Genomic DNA, 18,077 nt, shown 5'->3' with positions numbered 1-18,077 from the left:
TTTCTACAGTAAAGAATAAAGCAATGGTTTCTTGAAGAGCACCATGACCTCAGATTTGTGAGGAGAGATTCTATTCCCAGTTGAAATTACCCTTAGTTGAAAACTGGTTCATCACTTGAGATTACAGACAGAGTTACAGCCAGATAAACTGAAAAGGACAATATCTTCTGCAAATATAAGAGAAACTTCAGTTCCAGAACTTGACACACATAATACTTCAGTGGTGCCGTAATATCCTTTCCATAACATACACAAAAAGGAGAGGAAAGGATAGGCATGAGTTAAGTATTCCCTGAACACCCACATTATCTAGAGTTTTTGAGTTTTCTGAATGAATTCATCTGTCTACATAAATTCACTATGAAGTAGGGATCAGTTGACAGCTCAACCCCACCTTAAAATGACTACAACATCAACTTTTAACTTTTGTCTGAAGGTGTTTCAGCTTCAGGTATCCTCCTTTCAAACATACTGTTATTTATTGCTCTGTCTCCTTGCAAAAAAAATGTAAGCAGCACAGTGATAGACACTTCTAAATAATTTGAGAACTTGGAATGCTTCACTGCTTCTTTGCTTCCTCTGCAGATTTTGGTTGCTCAAGATATGCTCCAGTAGGTCAGCAGGAAGGTCATGCAGGTTAGTGACACTCATGGAGGTCTAGGGGAAATTTAAGAGAACAGCTACAAGTTGTGTAACTCTGAAGCTGCAACAGACTGCAATAAGTTTACTGAAGGTCACAGGAGTTGACAGAACATCCTGGAAGGACCATATGATTATTCTCTTTCTGAGTCCAATAACCAGGACCTAGAATTCTAACTTTAACTATTTTTTCTTTTGCTAGGATTGCTTTTTATGAAAGAATATCCTGTTAAATTAATCAGGGAAGAAGAAAAATAATAATAATAACTCAAGAGAAATAAAGCAACCACTATGATTAGAAGTATACATTTTGGGGTATCATGTGAGGTTTCTTGGTTGGTTGAGTGCCCCAAGAAGTCACATTATTTATGGCCCATTTCTAGACATTCAACAAAAGATTTCTTGCCTGCATTTAGGTAAGATAAGCCATTCCTTCGAGTTACTCATTTGCAATTTTCTAGATCTTTTCCCAAATAACAAATGAATTCTTAAAGGAGGAATAGCAAGTTAGTAGGTGGCATCCATTCAGGCACCTTACCCACCATCAGTAAGAAGAATAAATACTTTGAACAGTTGCCAGTTGCACGTAGTAATGTAACTGTCAAGTTTAATTCATTAAAATTACAGATACACATCACCCGTCTTGGGAGGCTGGGAGTGTTAATGCAACCACCTGATGCTCCTGTCATGGTGCAGCTATAGAGAAGGAGTACTGATCTCTACAGGAAGTTTCTTAGGTGATGAGTGACAGAGAAAAGGATTAAAAGAAGGAGCTGCCTGAAAAAGGAGCATAGTGTGCAGTAAAGAGCCTGCAAGTCTGTGACATCATTTTTACAAGTTGAATTGAATGAAGACGTGCACAGTGTGTTGTGCTACTGCAGTCTGAGAATTAATTAACTTTCAAATTTTGCCTCTAAAAGATTTGTTTTTTTTATGGCTGCTAAAGAACTGTATGGGAAATTTTAAAGCTTTTTTTCCCATGTTAAAAGGATTTTTTTTTGCTTTCTTATCACCTGTATATGAAGAAAAGTAGCTGAGTCTTTGGAGGAGCATTTGGAAAGGTTGCTTCTATTCAAAACTAGCATTGGCGAGGCAAGGCAGGGCAGAAAATGGTAGCTAAAACAGGAAAGTCTGTAAGCAAATAACTGGTGTTGTAGCATTGAATAGTTTGAAGTAACAATTCCTTGGTAGGAAGAAGTTAGGGCATATAAAGAATAATTGGATACAGCACGATTTAGCACTTGAAAAGTAACATGTTAGCACTAGTAGATAGCAAGGACATGCATGTTCATTCCTTAGGAAAAAAACATTGATTTTAAGTTCAGAAAGACAGCTGACTTCAAAGTGGTTAAGACAGGGGCTCTGCGGTACATAAAAAATCATCAACCAAGATAACATCGATCAGGCACAAGTGGCAGTAAAAACAGACAATAAGGAAATAACTAGTGGCAGTATGAACATTTTCTTATTAAAAAGAAAGCAAGGTGTAAAATATGTTACTTAATTGAACAGTCCTTAGCAGTGAGGAAGCTAGCACAATTAAGAAGGCCACAACGTAAAGGTTCATTAATAGGAAGGAATACAAATAGTGTAAGCATAAAGCTTCAAAGTAAGGAAGTAATAAGAGGGGGACAAGCTTATTAAAACAGACAGAGAAAATAGATAGCAACTTCATAAGAAGACATACAGCAGGCAGGTGAGGGGGAAGTGTATTTCATGAGCTTAAAGGGCCAGAAGGTATTAAACTGCAGTAGTTCTTTATTGTATTAAGTTTTATAATTTAAGTGAAATCATTTAAATTTAATGAAAATAGTTGAGCAGTTTAGTAATCCAAAGGCACATTTTAAAAATGAGGCCATTGAATTGCAAATCCTGTTGGATGTTGGACTTTTTGAAGGATGACTTCTTTTGGACTTGGATGTTGAACTTTTTGGAGGATGGGTCTGCCTGTGTCACATGCTAGTTTAGATAAAATTGGGGATACAGAGAAGTCTTGATGTCTGGCTTAAATATTAGTATAGGATAGAAGAGTTTAGGTTTATGACTCCAATGTCAAAAAAGTCTGGTCTTCATACTGACAAAATTAACAATTTTCATCCCATCTCTCACTTACTTTTCTGTCAAAAGTTCTTGAGTGTGTTGTAGCCTCCCAACTCACCAGTTACTACTCATAATTTGTTGGAACCCTTTTAGTCTGGTTTCAGGGCGCGGCACAGCTGTGAAACTGCTCTGCTTCGGGTAACTAATGATTTGCTTATGGCAGCAGACTCTGGACAAACCAGCATATTAATTCTGTTTTGTCTTAGTTCAGCATTTGACACTGTTAGACATGACATTCTACTGTCCGGAATGGAGAACATTCTAGGTATCTTTGGCACTGCCCTCCAGTGATTTAAGTTCTATCTGACTGACAGGCAAGAGTTTGCTAGTCTTGGCAACAGCAGATCCAGCTCAGCGCCAGTCACACAAGGGGTTCCCCAGGGCTTTGTCGTTGGCCCTCAGCTCTTCTGTTTCTGTATGCTTCTCATTGGCCATATTATTTGTAGCTTTGGACTGGGTTATCATTTTTATGCTAATTATACTCAACTCTGTTTTAATGTTGAAAGTGAAACTTCATCAGGGCTTTCTCAGCTCACAACATTTTTCAGTGAAATTAAAACCTGAATGGATCAGAACCCTTTAAAAGTGATTTGCAACAAAACTGAACTCCTGCAAATTGGCAGTAAAGCAGAACTTAAGAAAATTAGCCCCTTCTCAGTCACTCTTGACGGTGATCTCATCAGACCTTTTCCTGATGCAAGGAATCTTCTTATTCCACCCACATAAACCACATTAAGAAACTTTCTTACTTTCATCTCTGCAACATATCCCGTGTTCGCTCCTTTCTCTCTTTTTGTAATGCTGATAAACTTGTCCATGCATTTATCACACCCCTCATCAGTTATTGTAACTTCCTATTTGCAGGTGTCCCTTCTAATCTTATATCACAGCTGCAGCTGTCCTTACACAAACCAGCAACAGTGAGCACATCACACCCATCCCGCTTCGCCTTCACCGGCTTCCTGTGTCTTACAGGATTGAATATAAAATTCTGTTATTAACCTACAAAGCTTTAAATGGCCTTGCACCAGACTACATCAGTGACCTTCTCTATCGCTATGTTCCTGTTCACCCACTAAGGTCTCTGATTCTAGCAATTTTGTTGTGCCTTGAACTGTATGGATGACTGGGCCTTCAGCTGTATAGCACCTAGACTTTGGAATGACCACCCAAAATTAATTAGATCAGCAGACTCAATTCATTCTGTTCAGGAAATCGTTTAAGTTAATCTGACATTCTGCCCCCTCTTTCAATCTTCCTCTCTGTCCAGATTCTCAGTATAATTTGTGCATGTGTTATTTAGCAAATGATGTTATCTGCCAGGGTTTTCCTTTAGTATTGAATATAGTATTTTACTCTGGTTTATTGACTTTTATTCTACTTAATGTTTTCTGTATTCTGTATTTATTTGTTTTAGTTTTCTATTCAGGAAACATTTGTATCCTATGTTACATATACCTTCTTTCTGGGACACTGTGAGGCACTTTAAGCACTATATAAATAAAGTATATTATTATTATTATTATTATTATTATACAGTTGGATTTCTTTTGGAACAAAAGGGACCTGTTCCGCCACAACAGATTACATTTGAACCAGATGAGCACAGACGCGTTTGGAAGTCGTATGAGTAAGTGAGTCAAGGATCGTTTAAGGCAGGCCAGGTTTAGAATGGTACATGAGTATAAAAGCAAATATACATAGTAACATAAATTCTAGCCCAAAGTTTAAGTGCAAAGGTACAATAAGTAATACATTAAAAATAGCATGCCTTAATGCTAGAAGTATCAAAAATAAAATAAGCAAGTTGGAGTTGTATGCAGCTGAGCATAATTATGATATTTCTTTTAAAATTATGGTTGGGGGGCGGGGGGGGGGGGGGGAATTGCCATTAGAGAAAGAGGCCTTACTTTAGGAGTATGGTGTAGACCCGCCAATGCAGACAGTAATTTCAATATAACATTAAAAAGGCAAGCTAACAGGGGGATATTTTTGTCATGGTGGTTTTTAATTACCCAAATATTAGTAGGGCTGATTTTGCAAATATTGGAGTATAAAGCCAGAGTTTTTAGACTTAATCAGTGACTATTTTTTAGGACAGTAGGTTAAAGCAGCAATGCGGGGAGAAGCCCTTCTATATTTAGTATTTTTGAGTAACGAGGATAGAATTTAGGGTGTAGAGGTGACCCACTAGGGACAAGTGACCATAATATACTACATTTCTCAGCAAAGACCAGCAAAGACCAAAACTGTTAAATTTAACTTTGGTAGGGTAAGTTTTGAACAGATGCAACAAAGTCTTAAATGGATAAACTGAGGGAAGCTTTTAATGTGGAGACAATCAAGAAACAGTGGAACAGGTTTACATTTTTTTATATATAATGCAGGACAAGTACATCCCAAAAATTGGAATTAGTAGGAAATAAAAAAAAAACTCTATAGTTGGTAAATGAGATAAAAAAGAAGCAGCAAAGGACATAACAGCTGTATATAAGGTGTATAAGACTGATAACTCCAATACAAATCAGTGTAAAGGACATATGAGAGCATGAAGGCAACCATGTCCTCACAGGTGGTGCAGTGGTAGTGCTGCAACTGCTTTGCAGTAAGGAGACTGTGGAAGATTGTGGATTCGCTTCCCAGTTCCTCCCTGTGTGGATAGTGCTTTGAGTACTGAGAAAAGTGCTATATAAATGTAATGAATTATTATTATTAAGAAGGGTATAAGGGAAGTTAAAAGGCAGTTAGAGAGTAATACAGCAGATAAAGCTAAAGATTCTTTCAGTATTTTGCTAGTAAAAGAACAGTCAAGGAGGAGGTGAAGTGCATCAGGAACATTTTTGCCAGATCCACAGTTGAGTGTGTTTTTTGGACTACTTTTTTAAAAACAATGTGTTATTTTGTTCTATTTTTCAAAACCCCTTCAATTCATTTTTACTATGTTTTTCATCTGTCTTTCTCACGCTATTCACATATGTTCTTTACCTTTGTAAAATCTCAGAGAGGGGGCACACCTCCATTGTGAGATGGTATTTACCCATTCTACCAATCTGACATATCTCTGAGGGGACACCCAGGGCTTTGAGGCTATGTACCTAATCCTCTTGCTCTGACAATGCCACCCCAGTCCCCTCACTTTCCAGTGTGTCATTTTGACTCCCTCAGGCATTGAGGGTTTTTTTTGAGCAGATTCATTATTTTTAAGTTGTCCCCTGGCTATACATTTTTTGGGAACCTGAAAACCCTTATCAAGAACAGTAAAGGGGAATTAAAATGTACAGACAGTGAAATAGCAGAAGCTCTACACTTGCATTTTTCTGAGGTCTTCACATGTGCGGAAGTGGATAACCTCCCATCCATAACAAAGACTACTAAGGGGGTACTAAGTGATTTGGAAATTGCAGGGGGAAATGTACTGTTTACATGAAATAGCTGAAATCAAACAAATCACCAGGACCAGATAAAAACCCTTGACACATATTTTAGGAAGTCATTGCACACTTGGTAAATTCCAAAGGACTGAAAAATGGAAAATATTATCCCATTATATGAAAAGGATGATTGGGCAGATCCAAGTAACTATAGACCAGTAAGCTTAACATGCATCACAGGGAAATTCATGGAAAAAAATTATTAAGAATAAGTTTGAGCAACACATGACACGAACAGGAGTTTTACTGAACAGAGTTCAGAAAAGGCAGGTCTTGTTTCACCAAAATGTTAGAATTATATGAAGAAGTAACTAAAGGATATGATCAGAGTCGTACATACAATATTATTTTTGTTGACTATCGGAAAATATTTGATACAGCCTACATGAGAATCAAAAAATAAAATGAATGTGAGTTCAGGGTGTAGTGTGTGAATGGGTGTAGAAATGGCTAAAACACAGAGGGTGATGGTGTGAGGAACCTTATCAGAATTGGGTGAAGTTCAGAGTTGGAGAATTTGTGAAATGGAACAGAACAGAACATGAGTCAGATAATACAAGTTAGAAAAGGAAAGCAATTTTTCAGTGTTTTTTAAGTTGTGCTTCGTGACACAGATAACAGTGAACCTTTTGCTACAGAGCACCATTTCAGGTAAATCACTGAAACTCCAATAACTAAGAGTTGTGAGTGGGGCTTATTTACATTGATGAAAACAAAATGAATTATGTTAGTTTGGAAGCATTTACAGTTCATTAGCATATTACCGATCGTGTGTGTGTGTATGGCAATAAGGTGTTTGTAAAGTCTACGCAGGTCTAGATGGAGTTTTAGGAAGGCCGTTGTTACCTCAGATGTGAACCCTAGAGAGGATTTAAGACGTTCTCAAAGAAGAGATAAGACAGAGCCTTTTTTGGGGATGAGAAATAAAGTGAAAGCTCACTGACTGGAGAAAGAGGCTAGGGCTGAGAGTTAAGGGATACGAGAGGTGAGCGGCTTAGCAGACAGGGATTTAAAAAACACATTTTTTTGGCATCATTATGGGTGTGAAAAGATAACACAAGGTCACTCACTGCAATTAGTGACTATAAAGGGTTGTATAAAAATAATAATGGTTCTTATAAGCTGAAAAAGAGCAAGACAAACAATATAACACATTGAAGTAGGTACATGGCTAACACAGCTGACAATTTAACTCCCTTAAAATTCAGTGTGAAACAACAGGAGAAAATAATATTTTCAAAGTTTTAGAATTCTAAGTCACATCCTAGTTATCCTCAGCAGCTATCAAGCTTATCTACGCCACACCTTTCTTTATAATTCCCTGTTCTTACCCGGCTGTAGGTTTCAGTAGTTGCTTTCCTATACAAATCAGGTTTTGTTGTCCAGGTGTCGGGTAATAATATTTTCACATCTTTAAAAAAGACTCTGAACTTTGTTGCAACATATAGGTAGTTGGATGCTTCTTTTAACATTTCCTAAAAAGGTAAAGACAATTAAAATGTTAGCATAATGAGGGCTCATGTACGTTATAAAGAGATTACTGACTAGACCACTTTATTCCACTCAACAATCTTCTGTTCCTCTTGAGGAATAACCAGAACTTTCAAAGTCACTTTGTAGATATACTCCCTTTGGTTCATTCTGGGTCTGCCCCTATGGATCTACTCCTAAGTGGGATGTGCAACCCTGGAACCCACAAGAATTCTCTTGACTGGAGAAGTAGTGGTTTTGCTCTGAGATCTTCTAGTTTCCTCATTTTATCATTAAGTGTGAGTTTAGCAGCCCTACACAGAAATTCACAGATCATTTTAAGAATCACTGTTTCAAAAGTGAAGAATAGAATAATAATTATAGATTCAAATAACAATGATTAAAAGCAATAATATGAATGATGTGAGAACACAAGGAAATAAATGAAAGAGGCTGCATTGTCTTCTGCTTGTGAAAGTGGAGCAGTGCTGGACAACCACAACACACAGCGCTTTGCTCTACTGATTGAGCTTGTTCCCACAGCAGGATGAGGTTTTGTGTCTGCACACACACACACACACACACACACGCACACACACACACACCCACCCACCCACCCACACACACATATACCAATGAAATAAACCTTTGTTTGATCCATTTCAGTGCAGTGAGAATGTGGATCAGAAGGAAAGGCTGGAGGGCATAGCAGTGCACAAAGAGCAGAAACTCCACAACACGTGCACAAAATACCTCTCAGAAATCTCCAATCATAATTAATGTTGCACTCTCAGGAAACTTTTAAGAATAAACAGAAATACAGTCCCCTGAAACATGACACCTGAGCTTTTGTTGGCATACAGATTTAATGATCCCAACTGATATAAGCACTGCTCACCACACCCAAGATCTATAATCCATTGTTACTGATTGGGACAGCAAACATTCACTTCAGATTTGCTAACTTTCTTTATTGTAAACATACCTGGCTTCCTCTGTGCTTCATCCACCATTATAGAAACTTTATATTGCTGCAATTTCATTATGCTGTGGACTAGGACTTACCCTAAAACATCCATCGATAAAAACATTTAATTGAGTTCAGGCTCATGGGTTACCAGCAACATTAAGCACAAAAGTAGGAACCAAACCTGGTCGCCAGTCCATCACCTATTCATCTTATTCTGAAATCTATTGACTCAAATTCTGGGTCTTGGGAGGTGCATCATATCCAGGTAGCACTGGGAACATGGTCAGAAACAACCCTGGACATGGTTTCAGCCCATCACAGAGCTCACTTACGCACACCCTCTAGACTTGCATTCAAATAAGGTAAAATTAGAATGGCCAATTAATGTAACCTCTATGTCTTACAATACAGGAGAGAAAACTCAGACAGACATGGGGAGAACATAAATCACATAGGCAGTGTTCTGGCTGGAACTTTGAGGCAGTATTGCTAACCACTGTATCATCCATAATACTGAATACATAATATATAATACTGAAACCAATCATTTAAAAGAGTTATCAACAAAACACCAAACATGTTATGAGTGAGACCCTAAGAATATTAAAAAAGCTAAAAATACTTGGTACCTTCAAACTACAAACATCTTAAGTACAGTATGAATAAATATTACTTTTATTCACCTTAGAATCTCTCAATTCCTGCAAAGTTGCCAGCTTGTAGAGCCTATCAAATTCTTTCATATTTTAAGCCTGCATGTGTTGTTTTCTTTTATTAGGATAATCTGTAACTTTATAAGCAATGTCTTATTCTTTAAAAAGTAACCACAGCGCTGGTAGTGTAAAGCCCACCTAAGATTTCAAAATACTAACAGTACATCAATAATGGAATACAAGCAGGACCCCAGCATGCTTAAGGCTTACCTTGATTTTTTCAATGAGCTGTGGATTTTCAGGCACGGCTTTATGGATTGCAATCACTAGGTTTCTGTATCCTTTGTCAACCAGTTCTATCTTTGAACTGGTTAAGTGAGGCAAAAGTAGAAATAAAGAGAAAACAACCAAGTAGTTATTTGTCCCCATGCTGCTTCACAGTGAGGTTTGCTAGTCTGTGCAGGACTCCTGTAGTAAAAAACCTAAATGGGTGCCTGGCTCCTCCCACAAATGAAATAAACATTCCTCCAATGAGATTTAAAGGGGAATTCACAACAACCACAGATTTCAACACTACAGCAGTTATAGCTACAGCTGGTGCCTGTGTCTTTAAATCCTTTGGTCCCAAATTTTACTTTTAAGTTGGTGATTCCCAGTTGTGCAATCATGGAAGTTTTGAGAGGAATCTGGAGAAGGAAACAGCTTCTATTTCATCACACATCTTTACAGCATAAGTAGTTTGTATGTGAATGTTATAATGCCATTATGAATTTTATTGTCCGCCGGTTTCCTGAGCTTGTTATTTCCAATTCTAGAGAGCTGGGAATGTTTTTTCTTTTTTTTCTTTTTTTTTTGGAAATAACTTTATATGTGGAGTTTATGAAAGCTGTCTACCAAATCTGACACTCATGAAGTCCCCCAAATAGATGTGCTGGGATGTTGGAGCAATGACACTACTACTACTTATTAATTAGCTGTAATTAACATATTTAACACTTTTTTCTAACCTTGCATTATCTGCTTTAGTTTGCAGTTATGACCCAAATTTCCATGTGTCAGACTGCAGGGTTACTAGACAACATTTAAAAAGTCTGAGATAGTTATTGCAAGCTGTTAAGTATAAGAGAACACTGGAGGAAATTAATGGGAATTGTTTAACCTAGATGCCATAAGGCAATTTTGAAAAGAAAAAAAGCTTGTTGGAATACAAAATGAATGACTGAGTCATGTATCTGAATCAAAAACTTGGACAGCTTTTAATAAATATATTACAATCAACTGAGTAACTACATGAACTTGCAAGACTAAGCAGTCTTCAGACATTTATAAAATTTCTTACGTCATTTGAAACGTTTTCATTCCCAAGAATGTCTAGCATTTTTTTTGCATAATCCTTGGTGCAATCTGTTGTTTTCTTAATTTACAGATAAAAACTAGTAGAACAGCCAGTAATTTGGCACATACTGTAGGTTAGCATAGGTCACAGCATGAAAATGCTGGATCTACATCACGACATTTGTTTGGAGTTTACAGGATTTCCTAGTGTCTGCATTGAATTTTTTCCAGGCACACCATTTTTCTCTTAAAGCCAAGAGCTGAATGGATTAGGATGATTAGTCACTCAGATTATGAGCAAGTGGACCAAGATTATTCCTGCCTTATGCCCAGTGCTACCAAAATAATATTAACCTTCTTTCCCAATAGTGAATTTGGTTTAAGTGTGGACTAAAAATGAAAGGATGGACGGATCCATCTGACACATAATACAAAATAGCATAAATTTTCAATGCTATTATTAATGTCATTTTCAGGCTGGTTGTAAGGCTGTCCTCCTGGCATTGCAAGCAATCTTTGCTTACATTTAGGAGACAGGCATCATCTCAGCTGACTGGAAGACGGGACTTGTTGTCTCTATCTGATAAGGGAAGGGTGATGGCTGGATTGCCGCAACTACAGGGGGGTAACGCTACTCTTGGTGCCTGGTAAGGTCCTTACTAGGGTCATCCTCAATAGGATCTGTGATCACCTGCAGCAGTCTGGTTTTACAGCTAAGAAGTTTACCATTGATCGCATCCTGGCACTGAGGGTTCTCATTGAGCACAAACATAAGTATCAGCAGAGTTTCTTTACAGCTTTTGTCGATTTTCATACAGTGTTCGACTCAGTTGAACGAACTTCCCTGTGGGACATCCTGAGACTTCGCGGGATCCCCCCAAAGTTGCTGGATATCATGGCCAGCCTTTACACTGGTACTGTGAGTGCTGTTCACAGTGGAGGCAGAACCTCTGTGATTTTCCCAGTTGATTCTAGGGTTCATCAGGGGTGTGCTCTTGCTCCTTATCTGTTCAGTGCTTGCATGGACTGGATGTTGGGCAGGGTCGTGGGGTCCAACAGCTGTAGGGCATCTGTTGGTGAAGAGAAATTCACTGATTTTGACTTTTTGACGATGCTGTGATCTTTGTGGAGTCAATGGGGGTTCTGATTGGGGCTCTTAAAAAACTGAGAGGGGACTCTCAGGGGACTGAGTTTCTGGGCTTGCGAGTGTTCTGAATAAAAACCAAGATCCATGCCTTTAATGACCTCTTGGGGTCTTTACTAGTGACATATCAATTCAGCTTATAGCTCTTTCATCCAGTTCAGGGACCAGGGAAACTGTCTCAATCACAATACCCCAGATGATTTCATGGGCTTGCAATAATCTTATCCTGGCCATACCTCAAGTGTATAAATGATGGTGTTTTTTTAACCCAGAAGATCTCTTAGAAGTCAAAACTCACTCAAGGACAATACGAAAAAAAAGATGGAAAGTTCTCAGAATGGGTAGCTAATGGTTATTTTACCAACAAAGGATTTAATAATGAAGTAAAGTAGTTAGGAATTAGTCAGAGAAGCATGTTTCTTAGAACAGCTGCATTTAGCATGTAAACATTCAAATGCTCTTATGCAGAACTTAAAGGATGCTTTTGGTGTGCAGATGGACATGACCTATAGATAAAATTTGCTTTGATAATTTTTGCTACTGAACAGTTAGCAAAATAAGCATAGTAGACTTCCTCTTAGTTCATATCACATGTTTTCTGGGAAAGACAGCTTCCATCATGCTTTCTCTCAATACATGCGGCTCTTTGCAGCAGTCTATGAGCAATCTAATTTTCCAATGAAGAGAACAATGGTTTGTACGTTTTAGAGAGTCTGCTACAGTAAGAGTTTCAAAACAGACTTTTCATCTGCTTCTTCTGAAACATTAATGTTACTGTTAGAGTTGTGTGATGGCACCTAGGATGGAAGCCATGGTAGTTTTTTTGATCAATCTTTGTCTGTCTTTTTGTGTTAAATTCATTGTCAGCATGCAAAGTCATAAAACACATACACTGGACGAGCTTCGGTCACACTGTGCCACCAGATGTAACTCCAGATATTATAACTACATCCATGGATCTTACAACTTTATTAATCACAGGTGCTCAAGCAGCTAAACAGGTAGCCTGATTGCAAAGGACCAGAGGCAAAAGAGCTGGTGTCCTGGTTAGATTCAGGAAACGAGGACTATTGTGACCACTACCTAAAATATGTCTATCTAATGTGTGTTCGCTGGTAAACAAAGCAAACTCACTTTCCAATGAAGAGAGCATGGCTCATAATTTTTAGACAGGATGCTACACTAAGAGTCTCAAAGCAAACTTTGATCTGCTTATTCTGCAACATTAATGTTACTGTAAATGGCAGCTTCACATAAGTAGTTTGTCATTCTTGTCATAATTTGCAAAAATAAGTTTGACCTAGAACCTTCTTTTCTAAAATAATAACATATATGGTAGATCTGATTTTTGGGAGATACAGTATAACTGATGGTTTTCATTAAGATGAATCCATTCATCCATTCATTTACAATGGAAAATAAGTCTTTACAAATGAAGGAAGACTATTCAGTCCATCATCCTAATTGTTTTGGTAATTCAAACTATAAGTCTGAACTCATCAAAGCTACCCTGATGGAATTAAATACGAGGCCAGATTAGCTGTCAGTCTATTAAAGAGCACACACACATTCAAAGACACAACTATGGTCACCCTTAGAGTTGCCAATCAACATATCTTGTGTTCAGCAAATCAAATGGTTGATGTTCAGCACATCTTTGAGAATGCAGGAGGAAAACAGAAGTAGATGGAGAACAATCCACATTGACACAGAGATACTTTCATCTACTTTACCCTGGTCAAAGATGTGAGGAGTGAAGTCAGTTACATAAAAGTAAATTAACTTGCAGTGAAAGAAGTAAAAAGCAGTCAAGTAAAATGGCAGAGCTGCATGGATAACTTATCAAAGAACAAAATGCTGTGAGAAATTCTAAATATACTGCACAGCTGGCTTTGAGGCCTGTGAAAGGGAAGAGTTGTTACAAAGCATGCTGAGAATTCAGAGTAGAAAATGATTAAACTGACCAGTACATGCAGATTTAATAAAGGACCCTAAGCTTACTTTATTTTACATCTGCAGAAATAAACTGCAAATGCATTCTGGTTTAGTAATTTTCTGCTCTGTGCATTTCGTTAACACATGTGCGAAGAGGAAACAGTATAACTTTGTGGCTTGCTGAGTTTACTGTAAGTCAGATTATGCTGACATGCCGACTTAGTGGTTATTGATACTAACATTACAGCTCCAATGATTTGGGTTTAAATTACTGACTGCATGGAGTTTACAATTTCTTTTCATGTCTGTGCAATTTTCTCCAGGCGCTCCATTTTTCTCCCTCATCCAGCTGCAGAAGTTAGGCATACAGTATGTTTGATTTAAAACTGGCCCAGTGTGTGTGAGCACTATGACCTGTGACACATCAGCGTTCTGTCCAGGGTTGGTTTCTACCTTTCACCCAGTGCTGCCATGATGATGGTCCAGAATGATTATACAGTGGTGGCTCGGGGACTAATGCAACTGCTTCTCAACTCCTGGACCCTGTGTTTGATTTTTATGTTCTTCTCTTGTCTGCAAGGAGTTTCTGAGAGTAGTCCAGTTTCCTCTGGCATATCATGAATGAACAGTTTAATTTAACTGGCATTTATAAATGATTCCATTATGAGTATGTTTTGGAAAGTGTGCGCAGAATTTGCTGTTTTCCCTGAATGTATCCTACTAGGCTCTTTCCCCCAACAAATGTGTACTGGAATAAGTGTGTTCAGGAGGTGGATAGATGATGCAGTGATCACTCATTAGATAACACTACTGCTTCTCTACATGTGTCCTCTTTAGCTATGACTCCCACATCCCAAAGACTTGAATGTTAGGTTGTTGGCAGTCAAAATCTGGTGTTGGAGTATGGCAGCCAGCCTACATCCACACCAACACCGATAAAAAAGAAATATTAAAACTCTGCTTTCATTTTGCCCTGCAATGGACTAGCGCCTTGTCTAGGTTTTGTTCCCTGCATTACACCATATGCTAGCTGGAGTAGGCTCCATCAGACCCCCACAGCACCTGTTCAGGACAAAGTATGTTAGAAAATGACTGACTGACTGCTTTCATTTTAAATGTTTTCCGCCTACATCAGAATTTTCAAATTATTTTCTAAAAGTTTGTCATCTATACCGAAATGGCAAAAAAGCATAAATTTTCCCTCTTGGGCATGCACAGTTCAACAACCAATTGTACAATTTATTTTTGAAAAATGCCAAAAGAGCAAAGAAAAAATAAAACAAACTTCATTGTCTCAGTAGATGATGAAGTGCAAGTGAGTATAAGATTGTCAAAGCATTGGAAAATACATACTGGAAGGACACCTAAAATAAATACGGGACATACAGATATTTGAGTGTTTCAAGGCACAGGACCAGTCACCTCATGTACAGACAATCCACAAAGTAAAGATGAGATCAGGGAATTATCAAAACAAACATAAGTCGGTGCCTGGCAATTATACAATATATAAGTATTTTTGAAGAGATCCCTTTTCCCCATCCACACAGCTACTTGAGACTCAGCATTTTCAAGTTTACACACATTGGATAGCATTAGGTTGAAAGGTCATTTCATTATTGAACAAAGGCCAAAACAAATAAAAAAATGTTTTTCCAAATTGACCCATATTTTTGTGGGTTAAGAGTAAAAATGGTTTGTGCCTCATGCCAAGAATGGCTCCAGCTCCTCACGTGAGTTTCAGTAAATAGACAGATGATGGGCAGATAAAGAATGACTTCTCTTTAAACCTCAGAGAAAATGAAAAACCTACCTGTTGGTTGATATCCTGCCAGTAATCATTAAATTCCATCTAATCTCAAGCTTTAAGCTGCCAAATATGTTTTAGGTTTTAGTATTGTTTTTCTTTCAAATATTTGCTTTCTCAAATGCAAATGCTTTCTGGTAGAGTATTTCCTATAGAGAAACTAACTGAAAACTGCATATTTGCAAAAACATATGAAAAATCAACTGGCAAGCACTTGCTCTGATAAAGCTGGAGCTCTCGAAAGCAAGACAAGTGATTGGCCTTTCTGAAGACTGCAACATAACAAGAGAAAGCAGAAAGGCTTGCCATTCTACAATCAAACCATTTCATCTAGAATTCTGGGAAAAAAATAAGGCTCTTTGTTTTCTGTACAGTAATTGAAAAGGACCACCTTCTACTGTTTAGTCTTTTGTTATGTTCTTCAACATCACGTGTTACAGCTGCTACTCACCACAACACGACTTGTGCTATTGTGATCTGATGATCAGAGCAGAAGACTGGCAGACATTTATAAACCATCCAGCCTTCAATTTTTTGTAAACCACTTTTTCCTCAAAGAGGTTTCAAATTGGTAATCATCTTTATTATGTTAATTTCACCTGTGGGAAGAAAGCAGAAGACATCTACAGAAACATTAGGATCTTGAGACAGTCAAAGTGGTTTGATGCTGTGAGACACAACAGTGCAACTCTGGAATAAAAGCCACATGGGGGAGAGTTGGCTTTGTTACTGAATGGCATCCCATACAGAGTCTGTTGTTACTGTACATCCAATGCTGCCACAATGCTAAGCCAGATAAAGAGTGAGAGATGATGGATAATGAAGCAGTCATGCCACTACTTATTTCCTACATGCCAATGGTGTATGTACTTTATAAGTATGTCATAGGATCCTGGGGAATCTAAAGCTGCGGCCAAGCTCTTACACCAGCAGGACAGTTGTACACTCTGTACAGTCCATTCGAGATTCTAAGTTACATAGAACAGCTTTCAGAGTGAAACACTGCAATACAAATTTGAACAGTTGATTGCATGCACATTATGGTAGTATCAAATCTAGGTTAAAGAAATATGGAAGTAGGGAGTATTTCTGAAAAATAATGAAACCTATTCATTTGCTCTTTCATTTTGCATGTGTATCTCAGGATGAAGGTCAAAGGCTGAGCACAGCAGATCAGGCTTCCTCATCACCTTCTCCTTCTTCTCCCTCCCGCATGTTTTGCGTCTGCCCTGGAGCTCGTTCCTGAGGACCTCAAGATTTAGTCTGATATATTTATCACAGGAGGCAGATGCTGTATAGTTTTTCTACTTGTAGTAAGGACTGCAAAGCTCCCTGTATTGTATAGCTTTAAATGAAATAAAGACTGACTAACTCAGATGGCTAGACCATCTCAACTTACTCCCCTCAGGCCAGAACAGTAGTAGTAGGTATACTTTAAGAGCTTCTGTATTGTTAAGATCCTTGTCCTGTTATGCAGAATAATTCCATGACTCTACAGAGGCAGTTCATTTTGAACATGTGTACTTGTGAATTCACATTTGTGAGCAATGCCTTAAGCTCACTAGGAGAGGTAAAACAAAAGCTTCGTCCAAGGTGAACTCCCATTTAAATAAATACTTTCTGACATCAACACTTCACCAAATCATGTATCAGCCTAATGGACATCCCTAACATTTCTTATAAGTAAGGCCCAAGTTAATTAATCTTCTTTTCTATTTGGGTTGGCTGATGCTTTCCTCCTTTTCAATCCCAAAAAACTTACCCCAAAAACAAAAATTAGCTCCAATTTGGAGGTCTGTATTCTCATTGTAGTAGTTTCATGCTGACTTCTGTGAAGGACAGCCGGGTCCCATGCCCGGCAGGGACGCCCCTGGTGCATCTGTTCCGGGGGAGCAGTCATGGTCACCTTAATACCTCCCCCGGGACGCTTGGTGGCAGCCTCCCTGGCAGCCAATGATTCCCCAACCCGGCGCATGGCTCCATGGGAGATGGAGTCCTCCACAGCCTGGTTGGGGGCTCGGATGGCCGCCAGGGGGGACCAGCCTGGCTGGTCATATCTTCAGCCCCACCCGGAAGGGCAATTAGGACCAGGTGGCCTAGCACCTGGAACGCTTCCGGGTGGGGTATAAAAAGGGCCAGCCACCATCACTCGAAAGAGCCAGAGTCGGGAGGAGGAGGACTAAGCCTGAGGAGGAGTGGTGGTAAAGAAAGAAAGAAAGACAGACAGAAAGAAAGGAAGAGAAGAGTGTTGTGGTTTGTGAGTGTTTTGGGGACTGTGTTGGGCCTGTGGGACACGGGGAAGGCGTGCCCCACGGCTGAAGAGAAATAAAAAAGTGTGCTTTGTTTAAGTACGTGCCTCTGTCTGAGTCTGTGCCGGGTCGGGCGCTATATAGCGCCGTTCACACTACAAACCATACCAATGTGGGACAGAGATCTAAGACAGAAGAATCCAAAAGGTTGACATCTAACATGACTAACAATGACGCAACATTGAGGTTCTCAAACTGGATAATCTGCTGCATCTTAACGTAAGGACACCAGACATAGTATTGGCAAAGTCCTACATTCAACCTTTAAAGATTGCATTAATGTA

The 18,077-nt window shown here is 38.7% G+C and overlaps 1 protein-coding gene across 17 annotated transcripts in view; it reads right to left on the bottom strand.

Annotated features, from left to right (window-relative positions):
* The window catches only part of LOC114659130 (calcium-activated chloride channel regulator 1-like), a 257,992-nt gene extending 248,260 nt beyond the window's left edge, over window positions 1–9,732 (bottom strand). For 9 of the 17 annotated variants that reach the window (XR_007936127.1, XM_051933055.1, XM_051933056.1 and 6 more), the window contains exons 1-2: window positions 9,534–9,731; window positions 7,502–7,645 (exon numbers count right to left, since the gene is read on the bottom strand). Coding sequence is in view for 14 of the 17 variants with exons in the window: in XM_051933055.1 (XP_051789015.1) it covers window positions 7,502–7,645; window positions 9,534–9,692 (303 nt within the window). In the remaining 3 variants the exon portion in view is untranslated. Of the gene's footprint in view, window positions 1–7,501; window positions 7,646–9,533 lie in introns of all 17 variants that reach the window. The other 8 variants (XR_007936126.1, XR_007936128.1, XM_051933067.1 and 5 more) reach the window with 3 other exon arrangements.
* Between the last annotated feature and the right edge of the window lie 8,345 nt (window positions 9,733–18,077).

The sequence above is a fragment of the Erpetoichthys calabaricus genome, chromosome 10 (assembly GCF_900747795.2).
Source record: "Erpetoichthys calabaricus chromosome 10, fErpCal1.3, whole genome shotgun sequence".
NCBI lineage: Eukaryota > Metazoa > Chordata > Cladistia > Polypteriformes > Polypteridae > Erpetoichthys > Erpetoichthys calabaricus.
The sequence above is the reverse complement of the archived record's forward strand: the minus strand, read 5'-3'. Positions and strand labels throughout refer to the sequence as shown.